Source organism: Callorhinchus milii, unplaced genomic scaffold, assembly GCF_018977255.1.
Source record: "Callorhinchus milii isolate IMCB2004 unplaced genomic scaffold, IMCB_Cmil_1.0 Scaffold1, whole genome shotgun sequence".
NCBI classification, from domain to species: Eukaryota; Metazoa; Chordata; class Chondrichthyes; order Chimaeriformes; family Callorhinchidae; genus Callorhinchus; species Callorhinchus milii.
Window position 1 is genome coordinate 98,625,699 of NW_024704742.1, and position 17,904 is coordinate 98,643,602.

A 17,904-nucleotide genomic window follows, 5' to 3' on the forward strand; every position below is an offset into this window, starting at 1 on the left:
CCCAGGTCTTCTGAAGTTATGAATTTGTGCTGGGAACTGTTCCAGGACCCAGGGATCCTTCAATAGGTCATTCAAATAGCCATTCTCCTTCTGTGAGCCTAGACACTCTGTCAGCAGACTATTCAATCATTGGGGGATCACAGCCTGCCTTGGTCTCTCCTGACATCTACATAAGTGTCCTTTCCAATTAGGATCATTGGATAGCAAACAGATGTGGGATCTCTGGCTATTTTTTCCTCATTCCAGCTCAAGGGTATGAAGGTCAACATCCATATTGCTGCCCCAGCTGAGAACAGCAATCAGCACAGACAGAGGATTGGACCTGGTTGACCCATTGTATGATTGTCAGCAACCCCTATTGATCAGCAATGTGGTTTTGGCCTTGTTGGCCTAACTGTATCTTCTGGGATAGAGGAAGATCCATGAGCAGGAGAGTACTAAAATAGTACTGGAAATCTGAAGTCAAAGCTGGGGCTGTGAGGAGTCTAAATCAACTCTGGCCTTCCCAGAAATAAAATCAGTCGAAGAGGTCAGGCTTGGCTGTGATACTCTCTGCAGTGGAAGTGGAGTGACCTGTTGACACTCACTGCCAAGGCTCATCAATAAAAAATGGCCACTGGGCGGGGGGGCAACCAGCTCCTGTAGAACCTACAACCCAACAAGAGGAGGCCAGACCAGGAGCAGAGGCTTATGTCAACGAGAAGAAAATTAGAAAATGAATTGAACACACTAAATTTATATTTAAAAAGAAATACTAGGAGTCCCCTGCAGATCATTCAGCGTGTGAAACGTAAAAATAAGTAGCAACTTACAAATAACTGGGCATGTTACCACTGACAGGAATTCCATCGAAAACGCTAAATAAGGTGGCCATCAGCATCAGCTTGGACACTTGTTCCATTGAATAGCTTATTTGAAGCAGCCTGTAAACTAAATGCAGCATCAGTTTCAGATGTGGGAGTGGCTTTACCAACAGCACCATCAGAGAAACCCTTTTATTCAAACCTGAGTGTAAATAAAGCCATGCAGCAAGGAGTAACAATTTCTGCTAAACCTTCGCTGTATTCCAGTAACAAAGTAGTGACGGACAGTTATATGATGGTTCTACTACCAGCAACAAACACCCTTGCTCCAAGTTACTGTTCATTAATCTTTGTGGCAGCAAATATCTTTATCTGCACTGATCTGTGATATGTTGTAATATTTAAATTCTACTGGTAACTTACATTTTAAATAATAATGATTACTTAGCATGCTAAAAGCAGAATGGTGCTCCCAATATCTCAGTTGGTCCAGTGTTGTTCAGTGTGGGTGGGATGAGAAAACTAATGTCCTCCTGTAGTTTGATTTTATGTCTAGAGCAGCACAAGAGGCTGAAAACCCACCCAGTCTTAGCGTGTAAAGTCACTGTCTTAAGTGTCACGGAACTGTGGAAAATCCTTAAATTCAGTTTTAATTTGGAAGCCAGTTTCAATTTTTCACAATTCTGCGAGATCTTAGATTTTAAGACAAAGTGATTTCATGGCCTAGGACCAGGTGGAATTTCAGGCCTAATATGGGGTTAATTGCAATAAGCTCATAAGAGCACCAGTCACTGAAACCTTCTGCTGGACGAGCAGTGAGCCAGCAATGCATCCATTTTGAAAAAATAACTAAAAGTACCCTCTGGAGAATTGGGAGGCTTTGAAACCTGAATGGAAAAAAAGACATATTTTAAAACATTTTCTTTTAAATCCACACATCTGCTTGGTCTGACCCCAGGCAATTTAACAATGACATGATAACAAGCAAGTGCTAATTGTTCTACTTGTTAAGAAAATGCTGACATTCTCACCTTCAAATATTATGATGTGTTTTGTAACTGTCACCCGAACCCTCAGATCGGATTACCTTAATCGTTTTCTTGTTTTATTTTTGATAATATATACTGTTTCAGTGGGAATTGGGAGCATTTATTCAATTTTATTCACAGGTTTTCCAGTGGCAGCAACAGCAGCTGTCTGTGCTTCGTGTCCTTGACAGGTAACAAGGTTCACCCAAAGGAGTTTGCTATGCATCAGACTATAACTATAGATTGATTAAGAAATAATCTATTGTTGATTATGAGGAAATACAATGTCAATATATATTACAGAACATTAATATCCAAAATGATATTAATCCTTTTACACAAACAGAGTGAAGTTATTGGGAAACCTTCCAGAGTTGATTTCCAAATATGGAGGTTTACACTGTTTGAGAATTGCAGTTAACTTGCTCACATTGAAAGAACATCCTGTGTGTTTTTGTGTGTTTATTCTCCATCTGGTACTGACTATAAACACACATTTTACATAATGAAAAATCAAATATGGAATGATTGAAATAAGTGCAAGTGGTATCACTTGTAGTTTTAAAAAATCGGAATCTGTAAATTGATTGACACTGTGCAAAACTAGTAATTGTGTTAGTCACAGCACTGGGCTGTAACACCTATTGTACTTTGACAGCTTCAGAGGGTAACTTTTACCACTTTTGCAATGTTATTTGTCAAGTGTTGAAATTGTAGCTCCGAGGGTGAGACAAAGGGTGCAAAAGTGAAGTGTCGATAATGGGATGCCGTTCATCCTGATTCCATTACATTTACCTCTCCTGACCCCATGTGTCGTTCTAGCGTGAGACAGAAATGACAGCCATGCAACCCACTTGAGACAATGTTAAAGCAGCTTTAGTCATCTTCACTGTGATAATAAAAACTGCCACATGGAGCTTGCAAAGCCACACCTCCCGAAAATCAAAAATCTTATTTGCTTTTATCGTTGTGACGCTTCCTGGGCTCCACTAACTTTATTTTGTTGTTGGCCTGATTAGGTTGATAGCCTGGCTCAGTTAATAGGAATCTGGCCTCTGAGCCAGAAAGTTGTGGGCTCAATTCCCAAGTCTGACCTTTGAGTCTAGGCTGACACTCCAAGGAGTGCTGGGGTGTACCGCATTGTTGGAGGTGCCGTTCTTCAGATGAGATGTTAGACCAAGGCCCCATCTGCCTGATCAGTTGGACATTAAAGATCCCATGGCACTGTTCAAAAAAGAGTTTCTCCCGGTGTCTTGGCCAACGGTCCCCCAGGTAAAATTGCTCATTCACATGACTGTTTGTGGAGCAAATTACTGCCTAGTTTGCCTACAAAACATACACTTCGCAGTAAATCCTGTGCAGCACTCTGAGACACCCTTTCAAAGTGAAAGGTGCCACATGGATTATTTTATTATTTAATCCCTGTAGTTTCTAGCACCGAATAGGGATGGCGTAATCAGGCGTTGTGCTCAATAATGTGATATAATATATAGTGATTTCTTACTGGGATCAACTAATTATGGAATCCAAGTGAGATATCTTCTTTCAGTATCTCGTCCATGTGACAGAAACTCCACTCTGAAAGTAGATGGTAACGGTGTTGAATTTTCACAGGTCGGTGTGACACACTTCCATTACCATTCTCTACTATGTTTAAATCTGACCTTAAAACCTACCTCTTTGTCCACTCCTATGGTCAACACCCTCTTCCCCCTCTCCCTTGATCAGGGTCCAACCCCGTATTTGTAAAGTGCTCTGAAACGTTATCTGTCTTGGAAGGGACATTGAATGCAATTTGTCTAAATAAACATAGGAATGTCTATTAAGACAATTCATTGCATGTTGGAACCCAAAAGCAAGTAGGTTGAAGTAGATGATGTTATCATGCAGCGTACTTAAAGATGTCAACAGGTTCTTGAGGTTACTATGTACTTTTGGTGAGGCTGAGGCTTTCCTGTCAGCTGACTATGAATGCTAAACCACTCTGGTGCATCAGTTTGGTTTGTTCAGCTTTAGCCAAAGGCAACATTAGTTTCACAAAGAACAAGTAGAGATCTGACCAAAGGACTGAAGTTAAACCCACATCATAAGGCATTTAAATAATGGCTTTTATTTGATTTTGTGCTAACTTTGGATCCATTCATAATCCCCAACAGAAATGTTACATTTTACAAATATAACAGCATCCGCTGGAACAATCGTTGAACAAACACATACATATATTATCTTAAAACTTCCAAAGATTATTTTTTTCATTAAAACAAAAACTACAATTGTACAGTGTGTCTGTGACAATGTAATCATTCTTCACAAGTTTTCAATTAAGACAACAAGGGCTCAGACTACTTTAGAAGTGTTCAGATCAGATACAGGGTCCCAAATCCTGACAAAGTTGATCTGAAGGAGCTGTAAGTGACTTCCTGGGTACAGTCAAAAATGACATGTAGCTTACATTAAATTAACAATTGCAAAAAATAATTGTGATATTAGTTTGCAAAGTAATAAATACTGCTGTCTCCTAACCGCAATAGTCTATTTGAGGTTGTTACCTTTTTATTAAAATTTGATGACTGGAATGGCTTGTCATGAATCCCAAATTCCAATAAATAAATCCGGAATTTCCATGTATTGTTGGGAAAAATGAATCGGGAAAAACTCTGAGTGAGCTTCCGAGAGAGCATATTTCTATTTTGTATTGGATAATGCAACAAAAATTATTATAAAAAATTGGTAAAACGTAAAAAAAACAGCAACAAGGAACGAAAAAAAATTGTAACTTGTAAGTTTTGGCAGCAAAATATCTGGTTCACAGAAATCTGTCTCTGGTTTTGTATTGTTAGAGTGCTATTGTTGTTAAAGACATTTTTAACTGCAATTCTGTAATGCTCCTTATTTATTGTCAGTGATAATTACGAAACAGAGACACTTTAGGAATATTGCAATTTGGACCATGTTATTTTTACTATTCATTTACCTGTGACCTGCATGGCTGCCTTGTGACAGTGGCCTCATCGCTCTGTTTGCCCTGTCAGGTGCTGTGTGGAGAGTATTCAGAGTGACGATGGTTGGATTCTACCAAACTATATTTTATTTCGACAACTTGTCTGGGGCCAACTTAGGTGGATTCAACACATGGAGAATGGATAAAAGTGAAAGAGCCAGAAATACACAGAAGCTGTAGCGGAAACCGATCCCATCCACAATCACACCACCCATGATACCAAAAGTGAGTTTCCCCAGCACCTCCAGAGTAGCCAGAAAGGAGTAATGAGTAGCCTGCAAAAAAAAAAGCAAATGTCACCGCACATGATAGGAATAAGAAACGGTGATATTACCACCTCTGCTTCCACACAAATACAACAACAATCTCAACAAATAGTATGATCTCTTATTTAATGACACCAAAAAGCAAAACATTTCTTCCAGCTGTCTAGAACAAACATTTTTCAAAAAGTACCATCAATCAAAGAAGTCAGTCCACCAGTCAATTAAGAAGGTTTACCTCTGAAGACCCCAGTCTCAACAACAACAAATTACATTTCTATAGCGCCTTTTACGTTGGAACGACGTCCCAAAGTGAAGGACAGTCAAGGATGTGCACCCAAGGATGCATTTCCTTTAATATATCAGTTGCATATCTTTGGACCTTATGGATCTGTGATTCAAACTTTTCACTGTGAACATATAATAATATCACTACAACATATTTACTTTACACACACAATATGCCTGGTATCTTGGTATTTTTTCCAATGCACTCAGGTCCCCTACAAGTAGATTTCATAGGGTTAACTCATTACTGTGGTTAAAAATAGGTTTCAATTACAGGAAGACCAATTACCTTACAAATGAGGTTATATTAAAGTCTTCAACAACAGGAAATATTAAATGTATTGATTCATTTTTATCAGCTTCCAGTAAAAACGGCTAATTTAGAAGTAAGGAAATAAAGGTCGAGGCTGGTGCTCCAGTACAGAACTGGGGAAGTTCTGTAGGGCCATCTAAAAGTGCTTTAGTGTAGTATGGCTCTTGATAAAAAGGCCCAAGACCTAAACATTGATTTCTCCAGGGAATCCCCCATACATCATATCAAGTTACAAAACTTTGGTTGCAGTAAGATCAGGCTAATGCTGGAGGTACTATCTTTCAAAGATGTATTAAACTGAGGCCCAGTTTACTTATTGAGGTGGAAAATAATGATCCCATGATGCTATTCAAAAAGAAGTCCTGTAGCTCAGTGGTTAGAGCACTCGCTTTGCAAGCGAGAGACCTGAGTTCAATTCCAGGCAGGGCAAAACCTTGGGCAAGTTTCCTTACTCCACACGCCTAATAATAATCCCTCCAAAATCAAAAACAATAATAAATTGGTCATTTTCAATCTACGACTGTTTGTGGGACATTGCTGTGCGCAATTGGCTGCCGCGTTCGCCCACAAATATACAGTCAATTCACTTTACAGTGTGTTCTGTGAAGCGCTTTGGGACGTCCTCCTGACGTGAAAAGCGCTATATCAAATGCAAGGATTATTAAAAGGGCACTTTTCCTGGCATCCTGGCCCACAAACCTCTTGTTTGTTCAGTCATTCACCTCATAGCGCCGTGCAAAATAGCTGCTGATGTGAAACAGTCACTACACTTGGCAATAAATACATGTGCTTTGAGATACATCAGCACTATAAAAAAAAATCTTGAGGAAATAAACCATTCATCCTGATCTAATCAAACTATTCCAATTATTTTCAAAGTGTGTTTTTATATTCAAAGGGTTATGTCCGCTAGTTCCATGTTACCACATTATTATGTAATAAGACGATGAGATGCATAGCCAATTAGTATTTTTAGTTAAGTTAATGAGCTAGGATTTTCAAATGAAATGTCAGTGTGACAAATCACCATTTAATTTAACATTGACCATAATTGAAGAGAGAGAAACCTTGAATGGTAACAAAAGGATACTTAATGCTTACAAGATGCTATCTGTTTCTGGTTCACAGAAAATAAATCTGTCTGTGGTTTTGTATGGTTGGTGCGTTATTGTGAAAACAAACCCTGAATTTCTTGAGGCAATTTTTCTCCGTACCTTAATTGTAAAATAGCTGGATCAGAATTGTTTTTTCTTTTATGCCATTTTACATCTCGAGAAAGGATTATCATATCCAGAGGTAAGTAACTCAGTCTGATTTTTAGGTAAAGTGAAATACAATCTCTCCGCATTGCACCCTCTTTGCCTGTCTTCAGATCAAATCTGAAGACTTTCCTCTTCGGCCATGCCTAAGGTGATTTCTTTCTCTCTAGATCAGCATCAAACTCTGCTACTGTTATGTGCTCTGAGTAGTTCCACAACAACTTATATTTATATAGTGCCCTTTACATAACAGTGGTGTAGTTTGGTGCCAAGCTGGAAAGAGGAAAGTCTTTAGGTGTGATTGGAAGATGGGTAAAGAGGGGAGAAGACGGAGGGATTGAGGCAGCGAGTTCCATAGTTTTGGGCAGAGTGGCTAAAAGCACAACTTCCAATGGTGGAGTGGAGAGAACCAGCGACAAAGGACACCAGAAGACCCATCCGGCTGAGCAAAGGCGACGTATAGTGGATTATGGTATGAGCACATCAGAGAGGTAGACAGTGCCAGAGCATGAATTGATTTTGAAAGTGACAATTTTGAAAACTATCCATTCTGCAATAGAGAGCCAGCGGAGCCTGGCAAGAACAGGGATTATAGGAGTGCGGAGCCTGGTACAGGGAAGGGCGGGCGGCAGAGTTTGGGATCTTTTGGGACTTATCTATAGTGGAAACGGGGAGACCGGTGAGGAGTGCATTTGAAAAATCGAGGCAGGAGGTGTCAAAAGCATGCTTACAGGCTTCAGCAGCATTTGATTTAAGGTAGGGTCAAAAACAGGCAATCTGGCGGAGGTGGAAGAAAGAGTCCTGGTCAGGGACCAGATGTGGGATAGGAAGGATAGCTGGAGATTGAACCTTGTGAAGGGTACTTTATAAATATATATACTTTATAACTGCAAGTTGTTGTTGTAAAGTGAAATTCTAGGTTTTCCCTAAGGGCGATAGCATATCCTGCGATGTATTTCAGATGCAATACTGAGACCTGTGTGATTTGTATATAAAAATGATGTCGAAATTTTACATAATCAAGTCTTTGCCTCACAAAATGAAAATTTTTCTCAGATTACGTTGTGGTAATAATAATCATGGCAGATGGTGTCAGGAAATTCAAGCAGAAATTGGATACTGATTTGGCAAAAAGATCAGCTGAAGGAGATGAAAGTTACAGTACATGAATTTTTGTTTTTATCTTGCGACAAGTCAGGTGGTCTTTTCCAATCCTGTTCAGTGCTATGTTCCTATATTACATACTGGAATATCCATATACTGGAATAGGGAACTGGGAGCCAAGTTAATCAGTTCTCTGTCCACTCTTTCCATACATTCAATACTGGTAGGTCACTAAACAGAATTTTTCACCTTGCAATTAAACAAAAGGGCATCAGATGCCTTTGTGCCTTAGCATAAAACATGCCAACGGCTCTCTGAAACAACATGACAAATACATTAGGAGGTACAACCGCTGTCCTTCTGCTACTCACATTACGGAAATCAGCACAGACTCAATATCTACTTCGTCACCCAAACCAATTACTACAGTTTGCCATTTGTTTGACTGGGAGATAATCACTAATAATCATAAGAAAGGTGTCGATAAAGTATGCCTTCCAGAATACCCTTCCAGAATACCTTCCATATTGTTCATTCATTACAGCATCTTAAATGAGTCCAGCGTACTGGCTGCAATCATCTTTCCTTGTAACTCATAGTAATGGAGTCCTGTAGCTCAGTGGTTAGAGCACTCGCTTTGCAAGCGAGAGACCTGAGTTCAATTCCAGGCAGGGCGAAACCTTGGGCAAGTTTCCTTACTCCACACGCCTAATAATAAACCCTCTAAAACAAAAAACAATAATAAAATTGGTCATTTTCAATCCATGACTGTTTGTGGGACATTGCTGTGCGCAATTGGCTGCCGCGTTCGCCCACAAATATAGTCAATTCACTTTACAGTCTATTCTGTGAAGCGCTTTGGGACATCCTCCCAACGTGAAAAGCGCTATATCAAATGCAAGGATTATTATTATTATTATTCCAGGCATTAATTATCTTCTGGGTAAAGAAATAATTCCCAATCACTGTACGTATCAAAACGTCTACCTATGACTGTATACATCAGTCATTGTGAAACTATCATTAGGTTTAGTTGTTTTCATTCGTTATGATAGCAATGGTTTGCGCAGTGTTACAACCAGTCCCTTTACCTTGTGATGATCAGCAGTCCAATTAAAATACAATTTATTTAAATCATTAATTTCACATTCACAAGGCACGTTAGGATGAAGAAGACTGTTTGGCCCATCTGATCTGAATATGTACTCTACTATCTTCCCATCACAGGAAAGAACAAACAGTTTCCTAAACAGTGTTTAGTACCTGGCCTCAACCATCCTTCCTGGTGACTTGTTCCAGCAGTTCTGTGTAAAGAATCTCTGTGTAAAGAAATACTTCCTGATGTCTCTCCAAAAATTACCCTATACATCTATGAACTTCTTGTCTTTTGTCCTGCTCTCTTGGCATAAGGCACAATCAGACCATTCAGATAAAAGAATGTGTCCTGGGAGTGGAGAAAAAAAGGAGACCTTTGAAACAGTTTACTATAAAACACCCATAAATGGCTTCTGAATAAAATCAGATGGGAACAAAACCTGGTTAGGATGCCGCACGAATAGCTGTGCCTTTCTCCAGCAACAACTGATATATGATATGTGCAATCATATACTACACTTTACTTAATAATCTGAATGGCTGCTGCATTCTCCTTAACAAATACAAGTTATGCAATGCTGAAACTCAAAAGCAGCAGGTGAACGGTCTCACAGTTAAGCCAGAAGGGATTTCATGAGAACAAAAAGCATTATTGTGCAGCAATTTTAAACATGACAAATTCTCAAATTATAAAAAGGTAGGGCTTTAGATGTGTGTGATAACTAGCAAATACTGCTACTGGAGATATCTTAGTGATAACTGTTGTGGGGGAACACTTTTGCTTACTACAGGGTACCTACATCTCACTGGTCGGAGCTGGGTGCAAACCCAAGGTCTTGAGGCCAGAGGCCAGTGTCTAATCTCTGTGCTACCCGTATCACGCATGATTTTTTTAAAAAAAGAAAAAAAAATTAAGCATTTTGCCCACAAAATATATAGTCAATTCACTTTACAATTTAAGTATATTCTGTGAAGCACTTTGAGATGTCTCATAGATGCGATAAGGTGCTATATCAAATGCAAGAATTATTATTATTATTTCAAAGCTTTACAAAGTTCTTGTACGATATTGAAAAGTTGTCAAAATCCTTCCCAGGGCATCAAATGGCAAATTCAGAACTAAAACTACTACTAATAATAATCCTTGCACCTTATCACATCTTCGAGACGTTTCAAAGCACTTCACAAAATATACTGTAAAGTGAATTGACTGTATATTTTGTGAGCAAAACGTGGCAGCCAATTGCGCACAGCAGTGTCCAACAAACAGTCGTGGATTGAGTGACCACATTATTATTTATTTATCTATGAAGGAATTATTAACCCCGGAAAAGCGATCCATCCATTTACTAACAACCGTGTTCCTTCACTGCTAGATAAACAAAGGCATGTGGAAACTTGCCTAATGTTTTGCCTCGGTGGGAATCAAACCCAGGTCTCTCACTTGCGAGTGGAGTACTCTAACCAAAATGACACAACAAATATAAGGCTGATGGGATTCATTTAATATTCTGTAACATGGGGTCATTGATAAATATCTTGTTGATTATCATTATTAACAAATACAAAAAAAGTCTCTCCACTTCAATGTAATGTTAATGGAACAAATTAGCTCTTGGTTTTCTGGTACCTTTCCTCTAAAAGTACTTTGGAATGAGTCCAATTTATTTATTTTCAATAATTTCAATAAACCCTGAGAAAATGTAGAGCTCAAAGAATGTGTTACTAGAGTAGAAGATCGTCACATGAAACTATTGCTATTTATCTTTATGTACAACCAACTAGATTTCATATTCATAACGCTGCATTTCAAAAATTTACACAAAATTAGATTACATTCAGATATGAATTACCAATGTTTATCCATGCTCTTAGAAGATTGAATGCAGTAATGCAAATAACACTAAAAGTGACCTTTACAAACTTTTTTTCTTAACTCGGACAGCAGCTTTCCATTTGTCCTCCTTAATAAAGTTGTGCTTAATTATCTCCATATTTCTGCTGGAACTGTTTGGCTTTGAAAGCTACAATCTACCTCAAAGTTCCACTTGGAAAGGGAGACTTGTACAATGGGATTAGACCAGCTTGTTAATGCAGCCCATATTATAAAAGGCTGAAATCCTGCTCAAGTTTTATATAACTGTTCCAACAACTAGTTTATTTTCCAGCAAATAATCAAGTGGAAAAAGATTAAATAATGTTTTATTTTACCCTTCAGGCACTGTTGGTACAGTACTTTGTAATCCCTGGAAAAGATATTTCAAATCAAACCATTTCAAAATAAGCACCCAGTTCCCTTTATAGAGTTTGAAAATTGCCAAATAATATTTAGAAGTAATGATGTTCCCTAATACTGATCAGTAAAATAGGTCTATTTATAGAGGTCTATTCTGTGCACCTGTTACAGTTGATGGAAATGGATAGACAAAAGTCCAGGAAGTAGACAAAATACCACAAACAGCCATGAAGTCAATGAACAATTTTATTGGGGGATTGTTGGCCAGGACACCAGAAGAAACTCTTCTCTTTTCGAATAGTGCCTTGGGATCTCTAACATCCACCTGAACAGATGGTAGTTTCTGCTTTAACGTTTCAAGTCGAAGGACGGCACCTCCAACAATGCAGCACAACCCCAACACTGCACTGGAGTTTCCTCTTAAAACTATGTGAGTTAAAAGTCCTGAAGTGAGGCTTGAACCCACAGCCTTCTGACTGAGGCAAGAGCGCTACCACCTGAGTCAGACTGACACATTTTGTGCTTTGTATAAATTGACTAGGCTACGAAGTAACCTTTACAGTAAATACTGTGAAGAGCTTTGATGTAGTCTTTTGTCATGAAAAGCACTGCATCAACTGCAAGGATTATTTGTTTAAGTGATGGCCTTATTAACATGCCTCCTTTGCGCTGATCAGTTACACTGCCTGCACTCATTGGGCACTCCTGCTTTCTTCACAATCCAGAGCACAATTACGCATGACCAGCACATACATCCTGAAGCACTCCGAGATGCCATCCCACGAAGGTGGCTACATTAAAAATTGTTGTTGTTGTTGAATCTTAAGGGGCAAGTGCACAATCTGAGTAATATCTTAAAGTGCAGTGACATTGCTATCCTTTCCGAAGCCCAACATTTTTCATGATTATAGCCTTAGGCTCATTGCTTTAAAATTCCAGGCAAGGTTTGGAAATGTCTTATTTAAATGTTAATTGGAAGCTGCTTTAAGAACTGTGTAAAACTAGCTTCTAAACTAAGGTTCAATTTTTTTTTAAAAATCTAAATTCTCATGATCTTAAGTTTTAAGAGGAGGTCCTAAGTTTAAAACTATGAGAACTCTTTGGGCTTCTAATGTTGCAGATTCTGCGGTATTGTGTTATTCCAAGATATGTGAAAGGAGAACATTAACAACCATGTGGTAGAATCCCAGACACTGATTTGGATGATACAAATTACAGTGGATTTGGGTTACAGAACATCATTACCAGAGATGATCGGTCACCAATCGTCTATTATGGCCAAGGTTAAGTAAAACATATTTAAATTTGATCTGTATCTTGGTGGCACTTCGTGCTCTGAAATCAGGTTGAGGCTCAAACCAGCCAACAACAATTTAGATTTTAGCACCTTTCAAGATTTTTGACCCATAGAAAGACAAATTGACAATTGATGAAATTCAATCCTGAAACAAACTTCAAAAACTCTGCCCCTAAACTCTGGAATTCCATCCCCCAATCACTCCACCTCGTCCATTCCTTAGATTCCTTCAAGTCCTGCCTCAAAACCCTCCTCTTCAACCATGCCATCGGTCACCCCCCTTCCCCTCCCCTCCCTTCTCCCTCCCTGATCCCAGCTCAGGTCTGAAATGCTGTACGCTGTCCAGCGCCTTGGGATGTCCTCCCGACGTGAAAGGCGCTATACAAATGCAATCTTGTTGTTGCATATATTAATGGCTTGCAGTCTTTTGACCTGTTCCAAATGACTCAATTGTATTACCATGAATAAGATATTTGTTCACCATTAAAAAACAGAAACAGAAGCTTCCTGATAGCAAGAAAAGTAGCATTGATATATATGCGAAGAGGGGAAAGTGAAGCAATAAACATACGTTGTTATCAATAGGATGTTTCTTGGAACAGATGTTCTTATAATTCACTGTAGTGAGAATCAGAAGCCTGGAATTCCATTTGGTCCATTTAAATTCATGAATTGTCAATTTGAGTTTCTATGCAGTAAAATTTGTGAAAGGTGCTATATAAATCTAAATTGACCATAGTCTTAACATTAAACATTACGCAGAAATATAAAAAAAATCTTAAACTCAGAAGCCAGCTTTCCTTAAAGAGCTGCAAGAAAGCTTCCCAACTGAGCCTCAATATAAGAAATTTCCAAAAATCATTAAAAATCTTAATTAATTTGTTTTCACAATGGTTTTAAAATTAAGGTTGATACTACATGGAATTCCAGCCCACAGCAAACCTAAACTCCCAGTGCAGTAAACTGCAACAGGCACCAAAATGTAATGTAGCAAAGTTCTGGTGCTAAAACGATAAAATACTGTGCAAGAAAAAAAAATGCCCAGTTTACCTGTATTTTTTCCTCAGCCTTTTGAGAGCATAACATCATGATACTAAATGTCAATGTTGTTATCAATCCACCGAGAAAACTCTGTAAAATAATACTTAGCATAACTGCACCTAGGAGAGACATAAAATAAATTTTAATTAAAATGTTTTATTGATACTTTGAAAGACAACAAGCAAAGAAGCACTTTTTTTAAAAAAATCTTCTCCTATGACATATTTTGCTTTAAAACTCAGGATCCAATGCCTCAAAGCAAACACCTGTTATTGCAGAAGATCAAAAGTCCTGAAGTATTATTTCAGAGATGAAAAAAGCATAAAACACTGTAATTTTATGACAAAACCAGGAAGTGATTTGAGAATTCATCTAATTGAATCTGAACTATAAAATGGTCTGATTAAAAAAGCTGCCTGTCACTTAGTTGTCAGGTGTGAGGCAGAGATTAAGTTTCATGAAACCTAAATGCCCAGCAGTATTTTGTGTCACTTCACTTGAAATGAAAAAAAAACCTTCTTGGTTAGAATATTCAAGATCGTTATGTGTGGTCTTACCACTGAGCTCTTTGGTTGATGTTATGGAAACTGTTGGAGTGACAAGAGGTGAATTTGATATCAATTATTTCATCTTCCTGAGTGAGCTACAACTATTCACCTCTTATGCACATTATCCATATGAATATCCTTATTTATTCAGACTTGTAAACTATTTTCCTATTATGCCCTTTAGTATTCAATGCCACGGGGATTACCTCCCAGGCGGCCAATAGAAAAGCCTTGTTAGCTGATTTTAGACGATTTCAGCATTTTCCATTAAATTAGAATAATCCAGTATAACACCCCACAGATGTCGGTTAAATGTTGCAGACAGCGGTGTATCGGTCCCTTGATTCTGACAAAAATACAAGCAAATTCTCTGATTGAATTTAGTTAGGAAACAAATTGCAGCAATGAACATCAAAATCACAGTGGCAAATGTCAAAATCACCGTTACAAAAGTCAAAATTGTTGCAGAAACTAAGGTAGAGAGAGAGAAACCGCAAGAAGATGAATGCTTTGGCAGGAGACTATATGACCAAAAGTAATTTTATGAATAAGCCTCAAATACCCAGATAATCAGGAGATGGATGTGTAACATTAGCAATTTACACAGTATATCCATCACCAAAAGAACTCAGAAAAATGCATTCAAATATGTAAGCAATGCAGTCAAATAATGTTAGAAAAGATTAAGACATCTGGCATACATATGTGGAACTCTCAGTCTGGTTTAGATACTCTTAAGCATGGTGATGGGTTTCTTCTGCAAGTGTCAGGCACCCAGCTGACAAAATAAAATACTTCAACTTTTTGTGAAAGCATTCTTAAATGTTTCAAATAACTGTTTCAAGAGGAAACTTATGGGCTTTGCCATAGTCTCTCTTTTTGAAATAAAACATTCTCCTGGACTTTTGACAATCACTGATTTGATCTGGATACAAGATCAGTACTCTATGCACAGCCAACATAGCGATATTTCCTTTTAAGTAAGTATGAGGCAAAGGTTAGTACTGTGATTTCCTATGAAAAACTGCTACCACAGAGCTTGAAACTCACTAATCCTTTGCGTCAAAGCAAGGGAGAATGGAACTGTAGAACCACAGAAATGTGGTGAGGAAGAAGGCCATTCGGTCCATCGTGTCTGTGCCAGCTCCTTCAATAGCAATCCTTTCAGTCTCACTTACCTGCCCTTTTCATATACCCCTGTAAAGTGGAGTAACAGTTTTGAAAGAATAAAGATATTTTAAGACCACACAAATCTTTAGATTTCAATTTTTTTACTTTTTTTTAAACCAAATGAAAATAATAATAATAATCCTTGCATTTGATATAGCGCTTTTCATGTCTTCTAGACGTCCCAAAGCGCTTCACAAAATATACTGTAAAGTGAATTGACTGTATATTTGTGGGCAAACGCGGCAGCCAATTGCGCACAGCAATGTCCCACAAACAGTCGTAGATTGAAAATGACCAATTTATTAGTGTTTTTTTTGGAGGGATTATTATTAGGCGTGTGGAGTAAGGAAACTTGCCCAAGGTTTCGCCCTGCCGGGAATTGAACTCAGGTTCATGGTCTTGCCCCTCCTACCTCTCTGACCTGCTGACTCCCTACCATGCTGCCCACTCCCTCCGTTCAGCGGGCTCCGGCCTGCTCCATGTCACCCGCCCAACCCTCCCTACCATCGGTGGACGGGCTTTCAGCCTCTCTGCCCCCACACTCTGGAACTCCATCCCACGGTCCCTTCGTCTCACTTCCTCCCTTGCCTCCTTCAAGGCCGGTCTCAAGACCCTTCTCTTCAACCGTGCCTTTGGTCTCCCTCCCACCTCTCTACCATCCCTCCCCCATGCTCGGGCCCCACCCACCTGACTATTCAGCGCTTTGGGACGTCCTCCCAACGTGAAAGGCGCTCTATAAATGTCATTTTGTTGTTTTTGTTGTTGTAGTAGTAGTTCCAGACTCACCCACGGGGGGACATGAAGCAGGCTAGTATTTATTGAGTGGAGGGAACGGGCGGGACAACAGAGTCGCAGGAGGTTTCAGAGGATGGAGTGAGGCAATGGGAGCTCAATTAAATTACTTTTCTTATCCATTTGATCTTAATAAACATATGATTCTCAATGTTATTAATGGCTATTAATCTGAATGTACTGAATTATCAACAATTACTATTTGTAACAACTCCAATGAAGAGAATTGTTCTTCTCACACAATCCTACTGGGGCTAATATGGAGTCAACTTGTGGTAAATACAGAGAGAAAGAGATAAGGGAACACACAGGGGAAAGAAAGCCAAGATGCAAGTTTAAAAACCTTGTGACAACATGACTCTTTGTGGAAAAAATGGTTAAAAATTTAAATAAATCATTTTAACCGATTTGCAGCATTTTCCTGCTGAGAGGTTACAAAACCTCACCGCCAAAGATACCCGAGCTTAGCCCCATCTAAGAGGAGCAATGACACAGACCCAGGGACAGAATCCATGTCTGACTTCTCAGTTGTCCCAGTACAGCCTCCTGAGGCACCTCACTTAATACTTCCCCAAGGTTTGATCTAACTCCCCTAAGAACTACCCAGAGCTTCCTTCCCTTCAGCCACCTCTTGCCTTTGATACCCAGTGACATCAGTACGTGAATGAACCATGCATGCGGTACTTCGACAAACACAAAATTTATTATAGTACATACAATGTTATAATTTTATCCGACAGAATATAACATTAAGCAGCCTCGATTGTATGAAGGTCAGACTAATGGGTCTTTAATTGCCAGGTATGATTCTGTCACCTTTTGTTGAATATAGGGACCACAATATGATTGCTTCCAGTCTGTTGAAACTTCACCAGTAGTGAACAACTCCATCATGTCTGTCTATCAGCGTAGCACAAGTCTTCTATCTTGTCTCTCTTTATGTACCCTAGGGTACAGTTCATCTTTCCTGGAAGTTTGTTGGTTTTTCAGTCCCTTGAGCTGAACCTCAGCCATGTCAAAGCATGCAATCATACAAGTGTGTGAGGCTTTGAGAGAGTGCATGTGACCATGTGAGAGAAGGTGTGAGATAGAGTGTATGCGTGTGTGCATGTGTGTATAAACGTGTGTGAGTGAATTTATAAGAGCATAGGAACATACGAACAGGAGTAGGCCAAGAAAATAAGTTTTCCAACAAGTACAGTTAAGAGAAAAATATAACTTGAGGTTTTGCTGTACAAAAACTTTTTTTTGAAAAAAAAAGTAAACTTTTTATTAAAAAAATCTCTCAAGTCAGACAGCACAAGGTGAGAAACACAGAAACTGGAGTAGGCCATTCAGCCCCTCCAGCCTATTCTGCCATTCTATAAGATCATGGCTGATTTGTATCTCAACTCCAAGTATCTGCCCTTACCCCATATCCGTTGATACTCGTACCTAACAAATATCTATCCACACAGTCTTGTAAATGTGAATGGATCCAGCATCCACAGCCTTTTGGGTGGGGAGAGAGTTCCAGATTTCCACTACCCTTCGGGTGTAAAAGTGCCTCCCAATGCCACTCCTAAATGGATTACCTCAGGTTTACCTGAGTTGGGAGCGGAGTCAGGAGAGCGCGGGGCGGAGCCGAGGCCCAGCTGCGGGTATAAAGCCCAGCCAGGTGAGGAGC

At 39.1% G+C, this 17,904-nt stretch overlaps 1 protein-coding gene across 1 annotated transcript in view; it reads right to left on the reverse strand.

Annotated features, from left to right (window-relative positions):
• Positions 1–3,921: 3,921 nt before the first annotated feature.
• The window catches only part of mfsd3 (major facilitator superfamily domain containing 3), a 57,926-nt gene continuing 43,943 nt past the window's right edge, over positions 3,922–17,904 (reverse strand). The window contains exons 5-6 of the mRNA XM_007899371.2: positions 13,738–13,847; positions 3,922–5,107 (exon numbers count right to left, since the gene is read on the reverse strand). Of these exons, the coding sequence (XP_007897562.1) occupies positions 4,919–5,107; positions 13,738–13,847 (299 nt within the window). The 3' untranslated portion in view covers positions 3,922–4,918. The remainder of the gene's footprint in view (positions 5,108–13,737; positions 13,848–17,904) is intronic.